Consider the following 19,869-nt stretch of genomic DNA (forward strand, 5'->3'; position numbering starts at 1 on the left):
ACTTGCATTTTTACATGTTTTCAAACTGCAAAGTTGGCAGAAATTCGGACAAGTAACAGGAGCCCACTCCATTATGCAGCACTAGGGGTTTGAACCACTGACCTTTCTGATTGACAAGCTCAGCATCTTAGCCACTGAGCCTTCCAGAGGACAATGAAGAACTACAAATATTGGACATTTTGAGAAATAATTTTGGGACTGAGCAAAAAGCTGTAATGTTGGCTTATTGATACTATAGATAACTAAACATTTGGGATTTGGGTAGATTTGTGTCTATTTCTTGGAACTATTAAAGTAAGACAAAATGCTTCAACAGGAAAATACAATCATAATGCAAGAAGAAATATTATTGATGTTGCAAAGCATGTATGAAACTATGACAAAGAACCACGGAGTGATAAAGGATCTGATGCATGATATAGATGTTAAGACTTAAAAATGTGCAGCAAATGACAATGGAAAATGGACAGGAAACTCAGGAAATAGGAGAATAGAAACAATAGAGGAAAGGAAAGAGTAGATAAAAAAACAAATGAACCAAAAGATAAGGAGAAAGTAGAGATAATTACAAGGGAGGGAATAGACCAAGCTGACAATATGCTTAGAGACTCATAAATAGAATTAGATAGGCAGAGAGACATCTGTGAAGTGAGGATAGGGATACTGATAGATATAGTGAAGATCTGGCAGTGGGAGATAGAGGCAGAGATAGATGGAACATTTAGATCAAATAAGAATGATATATGGAAAAATAAAACATTATAGGAGGGGTATGGAAAGCAAGCAAAAAAACAATAAGAATTGGCACACTGAAGTGAAAAAGAGATGATGGGTAGAAGCAGAATATCTACTAACATATGTTCTACTTGGATTTAAATTAGTTAGGAAATAGGAAGAGAGGAAATATTATTATGCATGTTCTTGTATAATGTTTTAAAATTATAGGTAGAGGAAAGGATCAGAAGATGAAAGATTATATTACAAACATTTAAATAACATCACTAAGGTTACCATGGCTATTAGCATTGAATAATAAAATACTGAATAATTAAACGAGGGATTATACATATGGTGCAGTAAATATGTTAACAACTTTGATTGTAATACATATATTGTTATGACAATGATGTGAGTATAGTAATATAATTTTAAAAATTACAATAATTGAAATATTAAAAGGGAAAAGAGAGGAAATATAGAAATAGAACACCTATTAATATAAGATTTATATTATTAAGATATATGTCAGAACCCTAAAAGTGATACTGCCATTCAATTAGAAGGAGGGGCCTTGGATTCAATTTATTAACAGTGCCTATGACAACTGATATTTTACAACTTGTTTCCTGGCGTGGAAGCGCCCTGAGATCTCCTCATCTTTTGCGGAATGTTTATGATAGCTATGTGGGATGGTTCACTTTAATGTCTAACGGAAGACAGCCATGAGAATGTATGCTCATCCGGTTCTCAGGGCAGCTGGTAAAGGAAACACCTTCACATGTTTATGAGCTAAAATCTGCATTCTCATTAATGGGAGGGGTCTCTATTGCTTTAATTCTACTTGCCTTGCCTAAGGGAATGCATATGGTGCTTTGAATGTATTGTTTTCATTTCTGCTTAATAAGAGCTTCCTTTTGAAATACTTTGTTTCAAGAGTCTTCACTTTCTTAAGTTAGAAGGAGAGGCAATCCTTACAGAAAGCAACGTCTGCTTTCCGGAGAAGCAATCTTCACTCTATCGAGGGGACCCTGCAAACCATGTCCAAGCAAAACATTGAGCAGGGGGAAGCTGAATGCTGGAGGGAGACATCAACCCCTCAACTGGATGCCTGCTCCATGTACCCTGTTGGAGAGGATGAGGTAACCCTGGAGGACCCCAAAAAGTCCCGCTGGTCGACTGCTATCGGGAAGAAAGACAGCTGGGATAAGAGAACCAGAGGAGTCATCCTCATCCATGGTAACTAAAAACCTGGGTGGAAATTGGAGCTAGAAGGCCCCTCTGACCAGGAGGAACTAAACGAAGCATTGTCTAAAGAGACATATAACCCAGTTGGTGATGGAGATTTTGGAAAATCTCAACATCCTGGGGGAACCAGAATGGCAGCAAAAAAGCACTAAAAAGGCAGCAGCTGCAGATAATGTCAGGGGATCCACCCCCACCTCCCAGCCCTGCTGATCAAGTGGATGGCACAGCAGCAGCAGCAGCAGGGTGTCCAGCAAATCCTCCGTCCTGGGCCATATGCACACTGAAGCCATTCCCAACCAACCCCGATCCCCACAACTGGAAAGAAAAACTCCTTCCCTTGGAGTATAATTTGATGGGGATCCACAACAATTGGGATTCTTTGTGGTACACGTGCAAGAGTACAGGCGTAATTTTAAAACCCAAGGACCCCGAGTGTGAGTTGTTACCATAGCCTTAGAAGGCACTGCGATGGTGTTTCGAAGACCCCCATTAAAGTTGTGAAGCAGGGACGGTGGCCAGTGGCAGAGTATACTGGAGTATACTGGAGAATTCGGAGACCTCGCCTGTAGTGTGAACTGGTCAGAGGATATCCAGGTAAGCTGTTTCAAGGATGGGCTGAGTGATGACCTCTACAATGCCTGCGTGACCCGAGTGCACCAAATCATCTACACGAGTGGCAAGAGCCTTTCAAACTGCAAACATTTTCTCCCAAACCCTCAGCCCGTTTCAAGGGTGGAAAGGAGGAGCACCGAATTACAGAATGTCGTTCTCAAACACCCGCTTGGAAACCAGAGCGCCCGATGGGGAGGAAACCTACGAAACCTGGCCAGCGCGGGAGGGAGACTGCCCTGAGGAGCAAGGAGATTGTAGTTTCCATTCCCTCTCCTCTTTGAAGAGGAAACTTCAGCTTCTCAGCAAGAGAAACCAAACTCATTCAGAAATGATCCAGAGGATGAACCACTGGTAAGCAAACCAATAAATAGCTTACCTTCCCCTTAAGACTGTCCAACTGGGACAGGGAGATAATCTCCAATTTAGTGGACTCAGGGTGCAGCCGCTGTTTGATCAGCCCAACCCTGATAGGAAAGTTGAAGATTAACGTAAGGAAGCTGAAAAGCCCAATTGCTTTTTGCCAACTAGATGAGTCAATAGCAGGGGGGAGCTAGCTTCTTTTGCCACTGAACCTCTACAGATAGGCATTGGGAGCCATGAAAAAATACTTACATTTATAGTGGCACTTGGCATGGAATGGTCACTACTCTTGGGCCTTGCATGGCTGAAAAAAACGGAACCCCAAAATTAATTGGAAGCAAGGCACCATAAAATTTCAAATGCACATGAGTTTTGCTAAGAATCCATATAAAGAAACTGAGGTGGCAGAGCACCGAGAAACAACAATGCCTGCTTACACCAGGCCAACTCAGGGCATACCCAAAGAATATAAAGACTTGGCTGAGGTTTTTAGCGAAAAAGCCTCTTAGGAACTTCCCTACCACCTCTCTACTGACTATGCGATAGAAATTCTACCCGGGGCCAAACTCCCTAAACCCAAGATGTATAGCATGTCCCTGAAGGAGCTGGAAGAACTGAGGGCATTCATTGAGAAAAACCTAGCAAGGGGCTTCATCGAGCTAGCCCAACAAAAAAATTGCAGCCCCTGTGTTATTTAGAGAGAAAAAAGATAGCTCACAACGTCTCTGTGTGGATTTTAGAAATTTAAATACAATCAGAGGCCAACGTACCCTCTCCCCTTTATGAAAGACTCATGAAAGACATGCTAGAACAACTCGCTAAAAGGAAGAAAAATTCAAAGCAAGACTTAAGGGAGGCTTACTACCGCATCAAAATTAAGGAGGGGGACAAGTAGAAAATGGCGTTTAACACCCCCCTTGGATGCTACCAATTCAAAGTGCTCCCATTTGGGCTACAAGCCCCCCCCCCCCCGCAGTGTTTATGCAATTAATAAATGAAGTGCTACATGAGCATTTGTATAAGGGGGTCTTGGTTTATTTAGAAGACATTTTGGTATATACCGAGACCAAAGCAGAACATGTAAAACTAGTCCAGGCGGTTCTAAACAAACTACCCTTCGCCAAACTTTATGCTAAACTCTCTAAATGTGAATTCCACCAAGAAAAAAATGATCATTAAGGTACCGGGTTTCACACCAGGGCATAGAAATGGACCCTCTAAAAATGCAGGCGGTACTTGATTGGGAACCACCCCGCACGCGTAAACAGATTGACCATTGGCTTACTTGAAGGGTCCTTTTCTGGGTGCTGCGAAGGAGAGTCCAAGCATGGGTTAAATACAGCCAATCTGCCTAACACTGAACTGAAACTTTAAGTTAAGCCTCTGGTGCTGACTAATCCTCAGATTTTCTTCAATGAAGTGTGGACAATGCGTGCTGAGAAGTTTAGGAACCAAGTCAATGAAGGTCGTAAAAATATATATCCACGTCCACTAGAAATCATATGACAAATGGCGGAGCAGACCCCAGGGTGGGATTTGACTCTCCTTCGCAGCACCCAGAAAAGGACCTCAGTAAGCCAATTGTCATTTTCCTGGGTGCTGCTCTGAAGAATCCAAGCATGGGACCTACCCAAGCTAAATGTCACTAGGGCGGGAAGCGGAAGCATCCAGAACACTGTTCCCTCTAAGGTGCGCGGCTGCGCGGCCGCGCACATGGCAAGAAAACCCCGCGCAGCAGTTTCTAACTGCCGCGCAGAGATTTCTTTCAAAGCAAACGTGGGGAAGTCCTTTGCAGGCAGCTAGAACTGGCCGCCCGCAAAGGACCTCCCCAGACTTGTTTCAGCGGCAGCTCTCAACCTACAGCGGCAGCGTCACGCAGGCTGTGGAAGGAGGGGGAGGAGGAGGGAACCAAAGAGAGGCTTTTACCAGGCCTGCGCCCCACAGCCAGGACTGTCCTTGCGCCTCAAGCCGCGTTTCTTCCTGCAAAGCCCTTCGGGCGTCAGGCGGAACTCTCGGGTTCCGAGAGGGAGGGAGAGCGAAAGCAGAGGCAGCCTCAAATTTAATTTAAATTCTTTAAAAGAATTTTTGGATTTCTCCTCACCAAACCTTTAAGACTGAAAGTTTTTCCTAACATGAACTTGAGCTAATATACTTAATATGAGAAAGGTGCAGCAATTAACACTGCTTTTTAAAAAGAACAATATTTCTCAATTGTTTATCTGTATGAAGTCTGCCTATCTTAAGTTCCTACTATACAAAAGGTATTACCTTCTAAGACAACCTGTATACAATACATTAGTGGCCAATATTACATTGCTCCTAATGACAAAATTAGAGCTGTGTTAAGCCTATGAAAAAAGACCCCCAAATCCCAAATGAATAAAATCATTATTAAGACCCAATGAAAACATTACAAAAATTATGCATAAACTTTCATGTTCCCCAAATTTCCAATCCAAAACTTAACCCAGATTCTTCAGACATAGATTTGTAATTCAGAGTCAGACTCGATTATTAGAATGAATGCATTAATCAGGGGTAAATAATGTTGGTGAAATCTCATCTAACCTTCCATAATAATAACATACATACACAAATAGCTGACAGCCACATCTCTGAAACACTATTAAATCTGAACTAAATGTTTATCTAGAACTCAAATAAATAGCTGCTTTTTGGTTTTATTTTTTTAAATATTTATCAGTCTCTCTTTTATTCCATACTTCTGGTTGAAAGACTATTCTATGTCATGCTAAACAAATGCATATTCTAGTGGCGGTGGGGGCTCACTGGCATCTTCAGCAGCAGCCCTGCCTCCTGTGAAAAAACCCGAAGATGGAGCAGATCCACGCAGATGACATTGCTGCAACATGATTGGAGGAGAAATTCTGGGAGTTGAAGTCCACAAGGCTTAAAGCTGTCAGGTTTGAAGACCCCTGGGTTTTTTTTTCCCTAAAGGGTTAGGGGTGAAAAGGTTTTGTAACTTGACAGCTTTAAGACTTGCATGCTTCAATGCCAGAGTTCCTGAGCCAACATGACTGGAGGAGGAATTCTGGGAGTTGAAGTCAGCAAGGCTTAAAGCTGTCAGGTTTGAAGACCCCTGGGGTTTTTTTTCCTAAAGGGTTAGGGGTGCAAGGGTCTTGTAACTTGACAGCTTTAAGACTTGCGTGCTTCAATGCCAGAGTTTCTGAGCCAACATTTTGGTTGCTAAGCAGGACCATTGTTAAGTGATACTGATATTATATAACACTTTTAATTAAGCGGGTACCTTGAATAAACATAACTTTGAGTTTCAAATAACACTGATTTCGTTTTTGTCTTAGGTAACATCTGTGAAAAAAATTCAGGTGCTCAGGCATGAAAATGTGCCGCTCAAACACTATACTTTTCTGCTCACGCTGAAAAAAACATTAGAGGGAACATTGATCCAGAATATCTCCGCTGGTATGAATGCCCTGGAGAACTCGCCTCCCAAATGCCCCCTCCGCAGAAGCAAATTTGTCTAGTCTGTAGTTTCGAACAAAGGAGACAAAGAAGCCCACATAGCAGCCTTGCAAATCTCCTCTATCGATGCCTGGGTAACCCAGGCCGCCGTGGTGGTGGCGCTTCTGGTAGAATGTGCGGTGATATGGTGTGGCACCGGAATAGATTAAAGTATGTTGGCCAATATAATACAGGCCCGTAGCCAACATCTGATGATCTGAGAAGAAACTTTGTGGCCCTGGGATGCAGGTTGAAACGAGACAAAAAGTGATTCAGAGCGACGGAGCCATACATTTGATGTAGTTACATCGAGCATGTGCCACTTTTTCTCTTTGGGATGTTTGCAGTGTGGACAAAAATCCGGAATTATGACCTCCTGGGCCCAGTGAAACCAAGAGTTGATCTTGGGTATAAATGCCGGGTCCAAATGGAGGATTACTCTGTCAGGTTGTATCAAGCATAAGTCCTCGCGAATTGAGTGCTGCCAATTCAGAAATTCACTGTGCCGACGTGATGGCAATCAAAAAGGCTATCTTAAATGTCAGATGTTTGAGGCTGGCCGATCGGAAAGAGATTCAAAGGGCGGGCCAATGAGAGCCCGTAACACCACATTGAGATCCATGAGGGGTACCTGTGAACGACTGGAGGCCTCAGGTTCGTTGCACCCCATGGAAAACTACGGATGATAGGATGAAAACCAAGGGAAGAATGCTCATCTACTGTCAAGATCATGGACAAGGCCACCATCTGTCGTCTGAGAGTGTTGGAGCCAGGCCTTGGTCAAGTCCATCTTGCAACAAGTCTAAGATCTGAGAAATCGTAGCCATAGTCGTCACAGCGTCGTTCTCTCTGGATCAGCGCTGACCCTCCTCGGCTTGCAGGGTGTGGATCCTGGAGAAGAACCTGGGGAGGTGCGTGTTCTCTGGGGTGGCAAACAGGTCAACCAGGGGACAGCCAAACCTCTGAGACAATTGGTGGAACAGATCCGGGTGCAGGCGCCACTCTGAGTGATCGACCGTGGCCCTGCTCAGACAGTCTGCCTGGATGTTGTGGACCCTGGAGATATGCTCCGCTTGGATTGAGCATAGGTATCTTTCCACCCACCTTCCCAGGTGCTCTGTCTCCTCCATCAGGGACCTGGAGCAAGTGCCCCCCTGGCGGTTTATGTGTGCCTTTGTGGCCACATTGTCCGTTAGGATTCTCATGTGATGCCCCTGGATGTCATCTTAGAAGTGAGCGAGTGCGAGTGCTAACCAGTTGATGCTGTGGGATGCTTCGGGCGTTGGCCATCTGCCTTATGAAGATGAGCGCCCCAGCTGAATAGACTGGCATCCGTCGTGATGGTGAGACGGTCTGGCTCTTTGAAGAGGATGCCCTTCGTCAGTGCGGGGGACAGCCACCACTGGAGGAACTGACATACCTTTGGTGAGACCTCAACCAGCTGTTGAGAGTTGCTCATGTTGGCCCTCTGGTAGGGCAGGAAGAGCCATTGTAGGTGTCGAGAATGAAGGCGTACCCAAGGTACTATTGACAGGCACAAAATCATCTTGCTGAGAAGTTGTGACAGCTGCATGATCGATGCCTGCAATGACTGCACTACTTGCAACACCTGGATTCTGATGCTTGCCAACCACTCTGGAGACAGGGAGACCTGGCAACTAGTGGTGTTGAGGATGGCGCCCAGGTGCTGCAACCTGGTGGTCGGATGCAGATGACTCTTTTCCTTGTTGATGGAAAACCGTGATGTTGGCGGGTTCACAGTATGTGCTGCAGGTCTTGCACCGCTTGTTGCCGTAACGCTGACTGAATGAGGACGTCGTACAGATAGCAATGCAGATGCACCGGGTGAGATCTCAGGAAGGCTGCCACCACACCTAGGATCTTTGTAAAGGTCCAAGGTGCCGAGGACAGGCCGAATGGCAAAGCCCTGTATTGGTAATGGCGCCCTGCATAAAAGAATATCAGAAACCTGCGGTGAGCTTTGTGAATAGGGATGTGGAGGTGGGCCTCCTTGAGATCTATGGATGTTAAGAGATCTCATGGCCTGATGCAACCCAGAATTGACTGAAGGGACTGCATCTTGAACCTCCGGTATGCTATATGATGGTTTAGCTTTTATAGATTGAGGATCCCCCTCCACCCCCGGAGTTCATTGGGACATGGAAGAGTACTGAATAAAACCCTGTCCTTTCCTGACCTGCTGGAACCAGTTCTATGGTGTTTATGTCTCTGAGGTGAAGGATCTCCTGTTCCATGAGAGCCCTCTTGACCAGATAGGAAGGGGTTGGACACCGAACCAAGTGTCGGGGAGGAGGGGGAAATGAACTCTAACCATTAGACCTATGCGTATTGTCTGAAGGACTCACTGGTCCGATGTGATCTACTCCCATTGGGCATGGAACAGCTTGAGACGCCCTCCTATGGGAGCCGTCCACTGATGGTCACTTATAACGTCTGAAGGATCTGGAACTGGACTCTCTGCGATAGGGACGTTTAGAAAAGGACTGTTGATGGTTTGTCACATAAGGGCTGACGGTCCTGGGGCCTATCCGTGCCTTGAGAATAGGGATGTTGGAAGGAACTGGAGGAATATGGCTGCTCCGAGTTCCGAAAGGGCTGCCTCCTATAAGTCTGGGAACCCTTGTGGTCAGATTTCTTGTTGACCAAGGCATGACTTTCTTTTTGCCCTTATTTTCAACAAGGACAGGATCTAGGGTCTCCCCAAAAAGCTTGCCGCCCTTAAAGGGAGCTGAGGCGAACTTCCACTTGAAGCGCATATCCGCGTTCCAATGCCTGAACCATAAGAGGCGCCTGGTGGTGACATTAGAGGCCAGAGATCTAGAGGCAAACCTAGCAGCGTTCAAGGTGGCATCAGCAGTGTACTCTACTCTGTCACTGTGATAATTTTGTTAACATCCTGCTTTAATTTGATATCCCTGGTCGGGAGCTTGGCGAGGAGCTGTCTCAGCCAGAGTATCGCCGCCCTGGATAGAAAGGACGCAGAAGTGGAAGTTTTAATGACCCAAGCCGCTGCCTGATGAGTCTTGTGGCAGGCGTTCTTGGCCCTTTTGTCCTCTGCCTTGAGCCCTTCTAAATAGTTCAGGGGGGAGCAGTGAATTGGAAGTGAGCACCGCCGCAGGGACGTCCATGGGAGGCAATTTCAGTAAATCTCAGTAGATCAACCGTGTACAATTTCTTGTCATTACCACTATGGGTAGCAAAGGTGCCTGGGCTGCACCCACTGCTTTTGCACTACATTAAGAAACAATTTTGGAACCGGCACAATTTCTTGAGTAGGTTCTGGCTCATCAAAGAGTCCCTCACTTAGGTCCTCCGGTGCAGGAGAAGTCGGAGCTGGGGTGCTAGTACCCAAGCGGGTCGAGGCTTTAGCCTTGTTCAAAATAGTTTTGAAATGAGCATACTTGAACAAGCCAGAAAAGGCCAACTTATCGGGAACAGCAGCCTCATCCCTGGAGAATTCTGGTTCTAGCCCCGGACCAAGGTCTTCCTCCCAGTCCTCACTGGCCAAGGATGAGTGCAATGACTAAGTGAGCTGGGCCTGAGCAATATCTTATGCAGGCCCCAGGGTCGGGGGTGGGCGGGATTTGCGTGGGCGCTTGGCCTGTTGCAACATGCCAGCCTCTATCCCCTTGGGAAATGGCCCTGGCAATGACATCCCGCATTTCTATGGAAAGATCAGATCCCCTATCTTCTAGAGGGCAAACTCCGGATGGGGGCTGAATGGCTAGTTGTTGGGGTGCAAGGGGGCCCACTGTGACTGGCTCCTCTTCAGGATCAGAAGGACATGCAAATAGGTCTGTTCGATGGGTCACAGAAGGCCCAGGCGAGCCTGCCATTGCAATGGAATCTGCAGAGGAGAATTCCTGGCCTTCATCCTCACTCTTCAACATTGGAGGATCCTGACCAGGCTGAACCCCGGGTGAGTGATCCCCAGGGGAAACAGGCCCGGAAGGCTGGGCCTGTAGTTGAGCCCTAGAAAACTGCTTTTCTAAAGCCTTTTGGCGTCAGATGGCATCTCTGTTTAGGCCCGAACAATGCTTAGTCCCCTGCCTAGAGTAAGGCTTGCTTGCTCTGATGGCCTTCCTGGTTGCCTTGCCAGCCTGTCTGGTACAAGCCCTGCTGGTGGAGGGACCAATCTGTTGCTCCTCATGGGCCCCATCTGCCATGATTGAATGTGGGTATGTAAGGCCTGGAAGATAACTTTCCCCCACTCACCACCTGAGATGAAACTGGCCTTAGCGCTCTGGTGCAGAGGCACTGAAGGCAGGGGCAAGAAAAACTCAGCAGTCCTTTGATTGGTGAAGGAGAATGGTGCGAGCTCCAAGCTCCCAGCACCCACACAGGTCAATTAATGTGGGGCGCGACCACGTGGGCCAGAAAACTCCGCTACCGCCCTCTACCGTTATAGTGCAGCTGTGAGTTGGCAAACCTGCCGGAATTGAGGACAGGAAGACTTCTAGCAGCGACTTGCAAGAGACAGGCAATCTGGCAGCTTTAGCTGCTTTTCGCGGCAAAAGTAGGTCAACAAAATGGCAGCCGGAACTTTGACCCTCTCAAAATGGCCACCACCACCTGCGACCGTCTCAAAATGGCCACCACTATCTGCAACCCATTTAAAATGGCCACCCGCATACACCAGAGAGCTCTGAGGCTCTGTGCCAATAGTCGGCTCACTCAGAAGCATGGTCAGCAGCAACGGATGTCCCAGCTGGGTTACGATCGCAGCAGGATCGCTGCAATCACGCTGGTGTCGGCACTCCGACCCACGCGCCTTCCCCAATAGCAGCCTGCAGCCTCAGGGTGCCCAAGGAAACTCAGGACATCAGAGAGGCTGAAATTGGTGAGAACCAGGGAATTAGGATAAAAGGAAAACTCACCAAGCTCACTCCAATAATCAGGAAGAAGATAAATTTTGTAGTAAAGTAGAAAAATACAGAGTCCAAGCAATTACTTAGGAATGAAGAGAAACTGGAAGCGCCTCCACTGAGCACTGTTCCCTCTAAGGTGTGCGGCTGTGCACGTGGCAAGAAAACACTGCGCAGCAGTTTCTAACTGCTGCACAGTGATTTCTGTCACAGGCTCCAGAAGCTGAGGGACCTCAGAAAATCTAGGATTAACAGGGGTGTGGGGACGGCAGCAGGAGCTTATGCGGCACAGCCAATCTCCTAGGTCCTCCTAGGCACCGGCTGCGCCACTCATTACCATCAGTCGCCCCGTGTTCAGCAAAGCAAGCCCGGGGAGGTCCTTTATAGGTGGACAATCCTAGCCATTTGCGCCCGGCGCTGCGGCTAAAATAAACCCCCAAAGCCCCCGCCGCCATCGAAATATCTGCTGCCGCCGCCTCCTCCTCCTCCAACAGCACTGCCGGATTTACCACCCGACACTGCGGCTGTGGTGAAGCCGCCAAAGCTCCCGCCGGCACCCCCACCTGTGGCAGTGGTGCCTCCCCCTCCACGCGGAGCACCTGAGCTGGGCCCCACGTTATCCCTCCCTCTCCTCCTCTGCCGTGCTTTTGAGGCCGCGGGAGCCAGTAGGAAGGCGGCGGAGGGGGCGGGAGCAGGAAAAAAAGGCCTCATGGCTTCTCAAAAGCATGGTGGAGGAGGCGGCAGCGGCAGGGGTAACACAGAGCCCAGCTCAGGTGCTCCACGGGGAGGGGGAGGCACCGCCGCCACTGCCATGAGCGGGGGCATCAGCAGAAGCTTTGACGGCTTCACCTCAGCCGCAGTGTCAGGTGGCAAATGTTTTGTGTAAGTAGCATTCAATAACTCTGTACACTCAAGGTTTTACCCCTTTCAGAATAGCAACAGGCCAGGATTTCAGCCCATGCCTGAACTACCCACAGAAGAACTCTCTATCCCCTCACTTAAGGAGTGGATAGACACTTTACGAAACACATGGCCAGTAGTTAGATTAGCTTTAGTGAAAGCTAGAGAGGCTTTTAAAATTCAAGCTGACAAGAAAAGAATGGAACCCAAACCTTTCCGTGTTCGAGATAGAGTATATTTATCTACAAAATTCCTGAAATCATTACAGCCATCCAACAAATTAGGGCCAAATTTCATTGGACCTTTCCTTATTACTAGTGCCATCAATCCAGTAACAGTAGAATTACTCCTTCCAAAGACACTCAGGCACATCCACCCAGTATTTCACATTAGTTTACTCAAACGAGAGGTACCATTTTTTTCAGAGTATAACAAGCACTTTTTCCTCAAAAAAAGAGGCTAAAAACATGGATGCGTCTTATACATAGAATACAACATTTTTTGCCTCCCGAAACCCCGCCCCTTTACCAAAATGGTCGTACATAGCCTCCAGGAATCTTTTAGAGAGCTCATGGGGGCTGGGGAGGGCAGAAATGAGTAAAAAACAGCCCATTTTTGCACAATTTTACCCCCTTCTACCAGTCTCCAGGTGCACTCTACAAGCTTCCTAAAGTCTATCTATGGCCTTTTTTAATGAAAAAACATGCCTGTTTTCGAAAAAAAATGGGCCATTTTTTGCTTATTTTGGAGGGGCCACCCCCCCCCCCAGGAGCACTCTGCAAGCTCCTTAAAGGCTATTCTTTTTTGGGGGGAAACAGGCCCGTTTTCGCAAATAACAGGCTGTTTTTAGGAGGTTTGCAGAATACAAAATATTTTTTTAAAATTTGCCTCTTCAAAATTTTGGTGAGTCTTATACTCCGAAAAATAGGGTAATCTTGTCACTCAGACAACCCATACCTATACCACCTGTTCCCATCATGATAGGTGAACAACACTTTGAAATCAAGGAAATCCTTGACTCTAGGATCCACAGGGGGAAAACCCAATTCTTAGTTACTTGGAAGCATCTACCCTCATCCCAAAATGAATGGGTCGCTAAACACCATGTTAGGGCCCCTACCTTACTGAAAAAAAATCACTCCCAATACTCTAGCAAACCTTATTAAAATACTTTGATGAAATTTTTCTTTCTATCTTTTCACAGGTGGATCTCTCTTTTTTCTTAGGAAGGCAGTGATACTACCATTCAATTTGGAGAAGTGGGGGCTTTGAATTCGATTTATTAGCAGTGCCTGTGACAACAAATATTCTACAACCTGTTTCCTTGACGCCCAAGCGCCGTGAAATCTCCTCGTCTTTTAGGGAATGTTTATGATGGCTATGTGGGATGGTTCACTTTAATGTCTAACAGAAGATATGGTAAAGGAACCACCTTTACACTTGTGTATTGGCTAAAATCTGTATTCTCACTAGTGGGAGGGTCTCTACTGCTTCAATTCTACTTGCCTTGCTTAAGGGGATTCAGACATTGCTTTGAACTTATTGTTTTCACTTCTGCTTAATAAAAGCTTCCTTTTGAAATACTTCATTTCAAGATTCTTTACTTTCTTAAGTTAGAAGGAGAAGCAATCCTTATAATATGAAACAGAGGCAGAATGAAATGGGGGAAATAGAACAATATTACTATGAATATTTTTATGTAAGATGTCAAAATTAGTATACAGATGAAAGGATAAAAATGTAAAAGATGATTGTATTATGTACAATGATATTATAATGGTGTGAGGATGATCAATGTAAGGTTATCAAAAATGTCAATTTTATTATTATTATTTGGTAACAAAATGAATGATATCCAGAAACCAGTTCATGTATTTAATACATATATTTAAAAATAAAAAACCCCTTGTAACAATATAAAAAAGGACTCAAACCCTGAGCTGCCAACTTTCCAGCCAAGCCCAGCATCTTAACCGTTGAACCTCTGTGCCACCCAATCACAGACGACCCATTCTTTAATTACATAAAGAGGAAATTCTTATAGTTGGCCTAATTTAATTTTTGTATTTAATTTACTTAAGGAACATTACATATGAAGTACAGACCTTACTTTCTCTGTTGTTTCACCCTTATTCATATTCTATCTGGTTATTTTTCTTTAATATTTTCTGTCCTGATCATGCCAATTTAAAGTGTCTTTATAAAGTCAAACTTTGCTCAACTTCTTAAAATCATATGTTAATCAGTAAATCTGGTCAATAAACCAGTTCCTAGTTGATTCAAGTTATTTCTTACACTCCAACAACCAGTCTCCACAGATCTCTATCAATTTCAACATAGAGAATATCTACCATAATGCCCACTGCTCTTTCATTGAAGAAAAATAACGCAGAAAGAGGAACCACAATTTATATCCCAATCAGAGAACAGGCAAGAGAACTATAACTTAGTATCTCACATCTCTTTTTATAAAATAAAAATAAAAACAGTACCTATTTTTTAAAATTATAGCTCCTGCACTGAATCTGTTGGAGCCAACAAAATAAAGCCGAGCTTTATTTCTTGAGCTCCTGTACAACTGATGTTGGCATTCTTTTTCTAGCACACTCTTATATTTTTAAATATATAAAACTTCCACAACTGTGCCAGGTCAATATACAAACAACAGATTTCACTGATTATAAACAGTCTTGTAGGCTTTTCACGACTGAATGGTTTTCACTTTGATTGGTAATCAGAAAAGCTGTAAACCTACCTGTTTTCTGGTTGTAAATTCTTTTGATTTATAACTGGGAAACTTTGCTTTAAAATTAAAACGGCACTCATTTGAGACATGATTCCACTTTCTAAAACACCCTTACATTTCCCATTCAACCAAGTTTGGGAAATTTACCTATGAATAGCATGCTGCCTTAAACATATGAATACTATCTACTCCTTTCAAATGCACCAACCTTTTCAAAAACACTGGATGGTGTCATCAAACAAAACCTGATATTCTGAATGATGGTGTCAGTATGTCTCCAGCGTCTTCTATCATGCCGCAGCCAAGTCTGAACAGCCTCATAGAGTTCTATCTCTGGGAATCTGCTCAGATGATCATTATCCAAATAAGTCATAAGCTTTTCAAAACTGAGACAGGACAAAAAATCAGGTCTGGCCATGAGAGGCACAAAATTTTCTAATAAAAAGGAATCCAGTTTTTCTCTTACTCCTTCAATGTTTACACCAAAGTCATCTAAAAGTCTCATAATTTCTGCACAGTTTTCCAAACATATTTTTGCTAAAAGAAAGGAGCAGCAGAACTTCACTACTTCAATAAGTTGAACATACATGGCAGCCTGCAGGATCTCATGAACAGTGCTCATGCTCAGTTCAATAGTTCCATAGTACATGAACTGGAGAACGTGGCTGAAGCCTGTTGCTGTCAGTCCTTTTAAGTGGATTTTGTCCTGATCTCGTTCCCTCATATCAGCAGTAAACATAATCCTGAAGTAATCACTTTGAGTAGCAAGAAGTGCTTTATGAGCTTGAAATTGGTGATCCTCAATGACAAGAGTGACATCAAGCAGTAATCCCTCCTCATACAGTGTTCTGAACCCTGCTGAGATGCTGGTGTCATGGATGGAGGAACTAAACCCTTCCACGTCCCCTGCCATGAATCACCTAGAAAAATGTAAACAAAGAAAACTTTAGAATTTCATGAAATTCCTGAAGGTTGGAAACCTTAATATTTAATTCATTGCTTCATTTTTTTAATCTTGAATAATATAATTGACATCTTATACAACAACAGTCAGTGTAGAAAATCATACTTTAGTAAAAGTAATCATAACAATCAGTTAAAGATTTGTTTGAATATTAACTGTTTATTCTTTATCCTCAACTTTCATACTATGCATATTAATTATAATTATGTTTCATGGAACTAGGTTTAAACTACAAAGTATTAAATTTGAACAAAGACCAGCCTTATTTGCAAATGAAGGGATGATTGAGCAAAAGATGCTACATTAAAAAAAAAATATTTTGAGTTATTCTTGACTAATGGTGATTGGTTAGATGTGTCCAAGCAGTTTTCTTGCAAGATTTTAAAAGCTTTTTAAAATTTATGTCACATATATTTATACCAATTTAAGATCATCCTAAACTTGTGTAAAGTTGAACACCATCAGTCATAATGGAAAAAAGATGATAAAAACTATTAATATAGCACAAAAACCAATAATCAAGCCTTATAAAATACTGAGATCACATAAAGTCCACAGTATTTCAGGTGCTAAAATGGATAAAGAACTAGACAAATGCATCTCTACTGCAATTAATAATATGCTCATTTTACGGAAAATTCAGCAATGTGAAATAAGCAATTGTGTTTCATAACCCCAATCTTTTAAACATGGTTTAGAAATGGGATAAATTACAGCTAAACTTGCTTTCCCTTTACTATTTCCAAATATAAAGAATTTGCTTCGTTTATATTCTCAGCCTAGATCAGATAGGACAGGGGTCTGCAACCTTAACACTCAAAGAACTCTGTCCTGTGTGTGTGTGTGTGTGTGTGTGTGTGTGTGTGTGTGTGTGTGTGTGTGTGTGTGTGTGTTCCCCCTTAAACCATTTCCAAAAACAGGTGAGGGTTGTTGTTGTTCTGCTGATGTTGTTCTTTATTCTTCTTTGGGGACTTTTTAATATATGATTTGAATCAAGTCATTTCAAGTTCCTAGATGAATGAGGCACTTTCGTCCCTCTGCTGTGGCTCCCTGTCAGCTGAACCCACCACTAGCTGGACCTGCCCCTCACCCTCCCCTTCCAGTCACTCCTCACCTGGCCTGAGAAGCTAAGGACAACAGAGGGGAATGGAGACTCAGGGGAATGGAGACTCATTCCATATTTCAGAGTGGGAGCGATGATGGAAGATGAAAGAGCCACATGGCTCTGGAGCCGGGGGTTGCCGACACTCAAGATAGGAAATACAACAAGATGAACTAATACTACTTTATTCTAAGGTTACATTGACAGAATCTTGCAAATCTGAAAGTACAAATCTCTCTATATCTCTTTTTACCACCTGATTAGGATGGTAAATTAGGGCAGATCCTTTCTAAGTTTCTTTCTCTGTCCATTATGCAGTTGGGGCTCTTCCATTCCTTTCTCAAGGTTATATCCACATACCATTACAATATCAGAAAAGTCCAAATGATAAATTTCCTAATATAACATTTATAGATAAGCAGCATACAGAATCACAATGCTAGTTTAAAGATCTTTTAAAATCAGTTATATTTTAATTCTTAACCTTCTCTGAACCTTCAAACAGATAAGTACTATAATACTCTGGGGCATCACTCCAAAGACCTTATTTCAAAGTATCCTTTATAGAGAAGACTTCTAAGATCCCAAGGACATTTCCTAAATGTCTGTCATAATAAACAAATATTTAAGAACCATTTTTGAAATATTAAGTTACATAATTTTAGTCTGATTGTTTTAAAAACTTGAGTTTATTTTGTAAGTTTTAACATTTTCAATTTGGTTTTTAATTTTTTTCCTTTTTAAATCAATAACCAAATAGTATTTTGAAAGTATGAGACATACGAGTCATAAACTTTCTCTCTCTATTGAAGGCCCTATTGACTTATTCTGAATCTTAGTTCTAAAACAGACAAATAGAAGCTTGCACTGTAGAGTGTAGTTCAAATATGAAGTCAATAAAATGTTAAACATGCATTTGTAGGAGATGACCAGACTGAGTCTGAGGGAGGGGTCAGCCTGGTTATCCCCTACAGTATTTACAGAATATCCCACACTGCAAGTGATGGTTGATAACATGGAATACCCATAGGTAGACAGAAATTTATCTGGCAAAGCAGTTTTTCTGGTGCCATTTCAGTTCAAATTGCAACAACCCAATTCCTCCTTCCTCCTGGTGGATTGCCAGGAATTAGGCCATGTAAATGAGTGGTCCCATCCATGCACACACAGGATCCAGGCAGCAGGCAAACCATACCCCCAGGCAGCAGAAAAACTATCCTCCACTGAACTGATCCTTGGTGCCCAAAGTTTTGAGAGGGAGGCACTGTATTATATGAAATTTCAAGATGAGATGTTAAGATCAATTTGACATTCAAGTAATGATATACATACAACAACTGTAATGTGACAGAGTTTATTTTTATGAAAACAATGTATGTAAATAAATGTGAAACTTTTTTAAAAATGGGAGCAGTGGGCTGCAGCTCTTGGAGTAGATTGTTTTCAGACACAAGTGATATGCCAATCACACTGAAATATTTTCTCTCTCTTCTCCCTCTCCCTATCCTAAGCCTCCTTCTCCTCACTTGTTTGTGGGAAGGGAGGGTTGTTATTTACATCACAACATTCAATGCAACCATATGAGCAGTATGGTGATGAAGATGCTCGCCTCCCACTCAGAAGGTTGAGATCCTAGGTAGCAGCAGATGTTGCTCTCTTGGGGCGTCAAGAAAAAAAAATCTGGTGTGAACTCTAAGTAGGTGTCAGGAAAGGCACACACCCAGTAAACACTCGGCTCCATCCAGTCTTTATCCCGAATTAAGGGACTACAGTAAAAAAAGGGAAAAATCAATGCAAATATATATTGGACAAGAGGAAATAACAAAAATGCAATTAAAAACAAAATAGAACTTTCAGAGCAAATTGAAAACCCAGATAGCTAGAATCCTGAAAAAGAACTTCCCAAAGATTTAGACTAGAAGTTTCATCTGCATTCAAAGGCCCATTTGTATGAATGACATATATGAAGGTGCTGGGAGAGAACATCTGTTTATCTGTTTGAGATAAGATATTTTCAGTATGCTGATGTTATATATAACTATATATCACCACCCACGGTTGAGCCAGAACTGCTGTGGTAATCTTAACCTACTGTTGGAAGGCTATGAGAGTCTGGATGATAGATACAAGTCAGGGGTGTTTTGTTGTCGGTCTTACTACTGGTTTGCAATCCACTTGTGCACACGTGCACTGTTCAGTGAAAATTGTTCTTCACACATGCACAGAACAATTTACAGTGAACTGCGCATGCGCAGTCACTAAAAAGAAAAAATGGTGGCACACAGCAGCAGCAGCAAGGAAACCGGTTTGGGGGCGTGGCAGGCCTGAGTCACTGCCGGTTCTGCAACCCAGGCCTGAATTCCATTGCCAGTTCGCCCGAATCAGCAGCAATCCACTTCCAACACAAGTCCCAGAAAGATTGCTTTGTTATTTTCCTACCTCCATTCCTAAAAAATACTCTGTCTCAAATATAGTCTCACCATTAGCTTTGGATTAAATCATCTTCCCACTGAAATAACAGAAACCTTTTGAACTCATGCCTCCATTTCAAACAACAGACAAAAGTAATAGACAGGGAGGTTTTTGCCCAGCTGAGGCTGATATTCCAGTTGTACCTTTATCCAGGTCAGAAGGCCCTGCAACATGCCCCAATTACCATGTATTTAAATTATTGCAATGTACTTTACTTTGATACTGTCTCTGAAAATAATTCGAAACTAAAGCTGATATAAATGTGGCAACCAGGAATGTAACAGGCTAGAGCCGTGATGGCGAATCTATGGCATGTATGCCACCAGTGGCATGCAGAGCCCTCTCTACAGGCATGCGAGCTGTCACCCCAGCTCAGCTC

General features: G+C 43.5%; 1 protein-coding gene across 10 annotated transcripts in view; it reads right to left on the reverse strand.

The window, feature by feature from the left end:
* Positions 1–19,869, reverse strand: part of KLHL15 (kelch like family member 15) — a 52,314-nt gene that overhangs the window by 23,630 nt on the left and 8,815 nt on the right. For 5 of the 10 annotated variants that reach the window (XM_087726519.1, XM_087726514.1, XM_087726516.1 and 2 more), the window contains 2 exons: positions 18,739–18,784; positions 15,161–15,872 (listed from right to left, as the gene is read on the reverse strand). In XM_087726519.1, coding sequence (XP_087582645.1) covers positions 15,161–15,865 — 705 coding nt within the window. In that variant the 5' untranslated portion in view covers positions 15,866–15,872; positions 18,739–18,784. The remainder of the gene's footprint in view (positions 1–15,160; positions 15,873–18,738; positions 18,785–19,869) is intronic. The other 5 variants (XM_087726518.1, XM_087726515.1, XM_087726513.1 and 2 more) reach the window with 1 other exon arrangement.

The sequence above is a fragment of the Thamnophis sirtalis genome, unplaced genomic scaffold (assembly GCF_051295495.1).
Source record: "Thamnophis sirtalis isolate CommonGarterSnake01/CBP01778 unplaced genomic scaffold, rThaSir2_p1.2 scaffold_12, whole genome shotgun sequence".
NCBI lineage: Eukaryota > Metazoa > Chordata > Lepidosauria > Squamata > Natricidae > Thamnophis > Thamnophis sirtalis.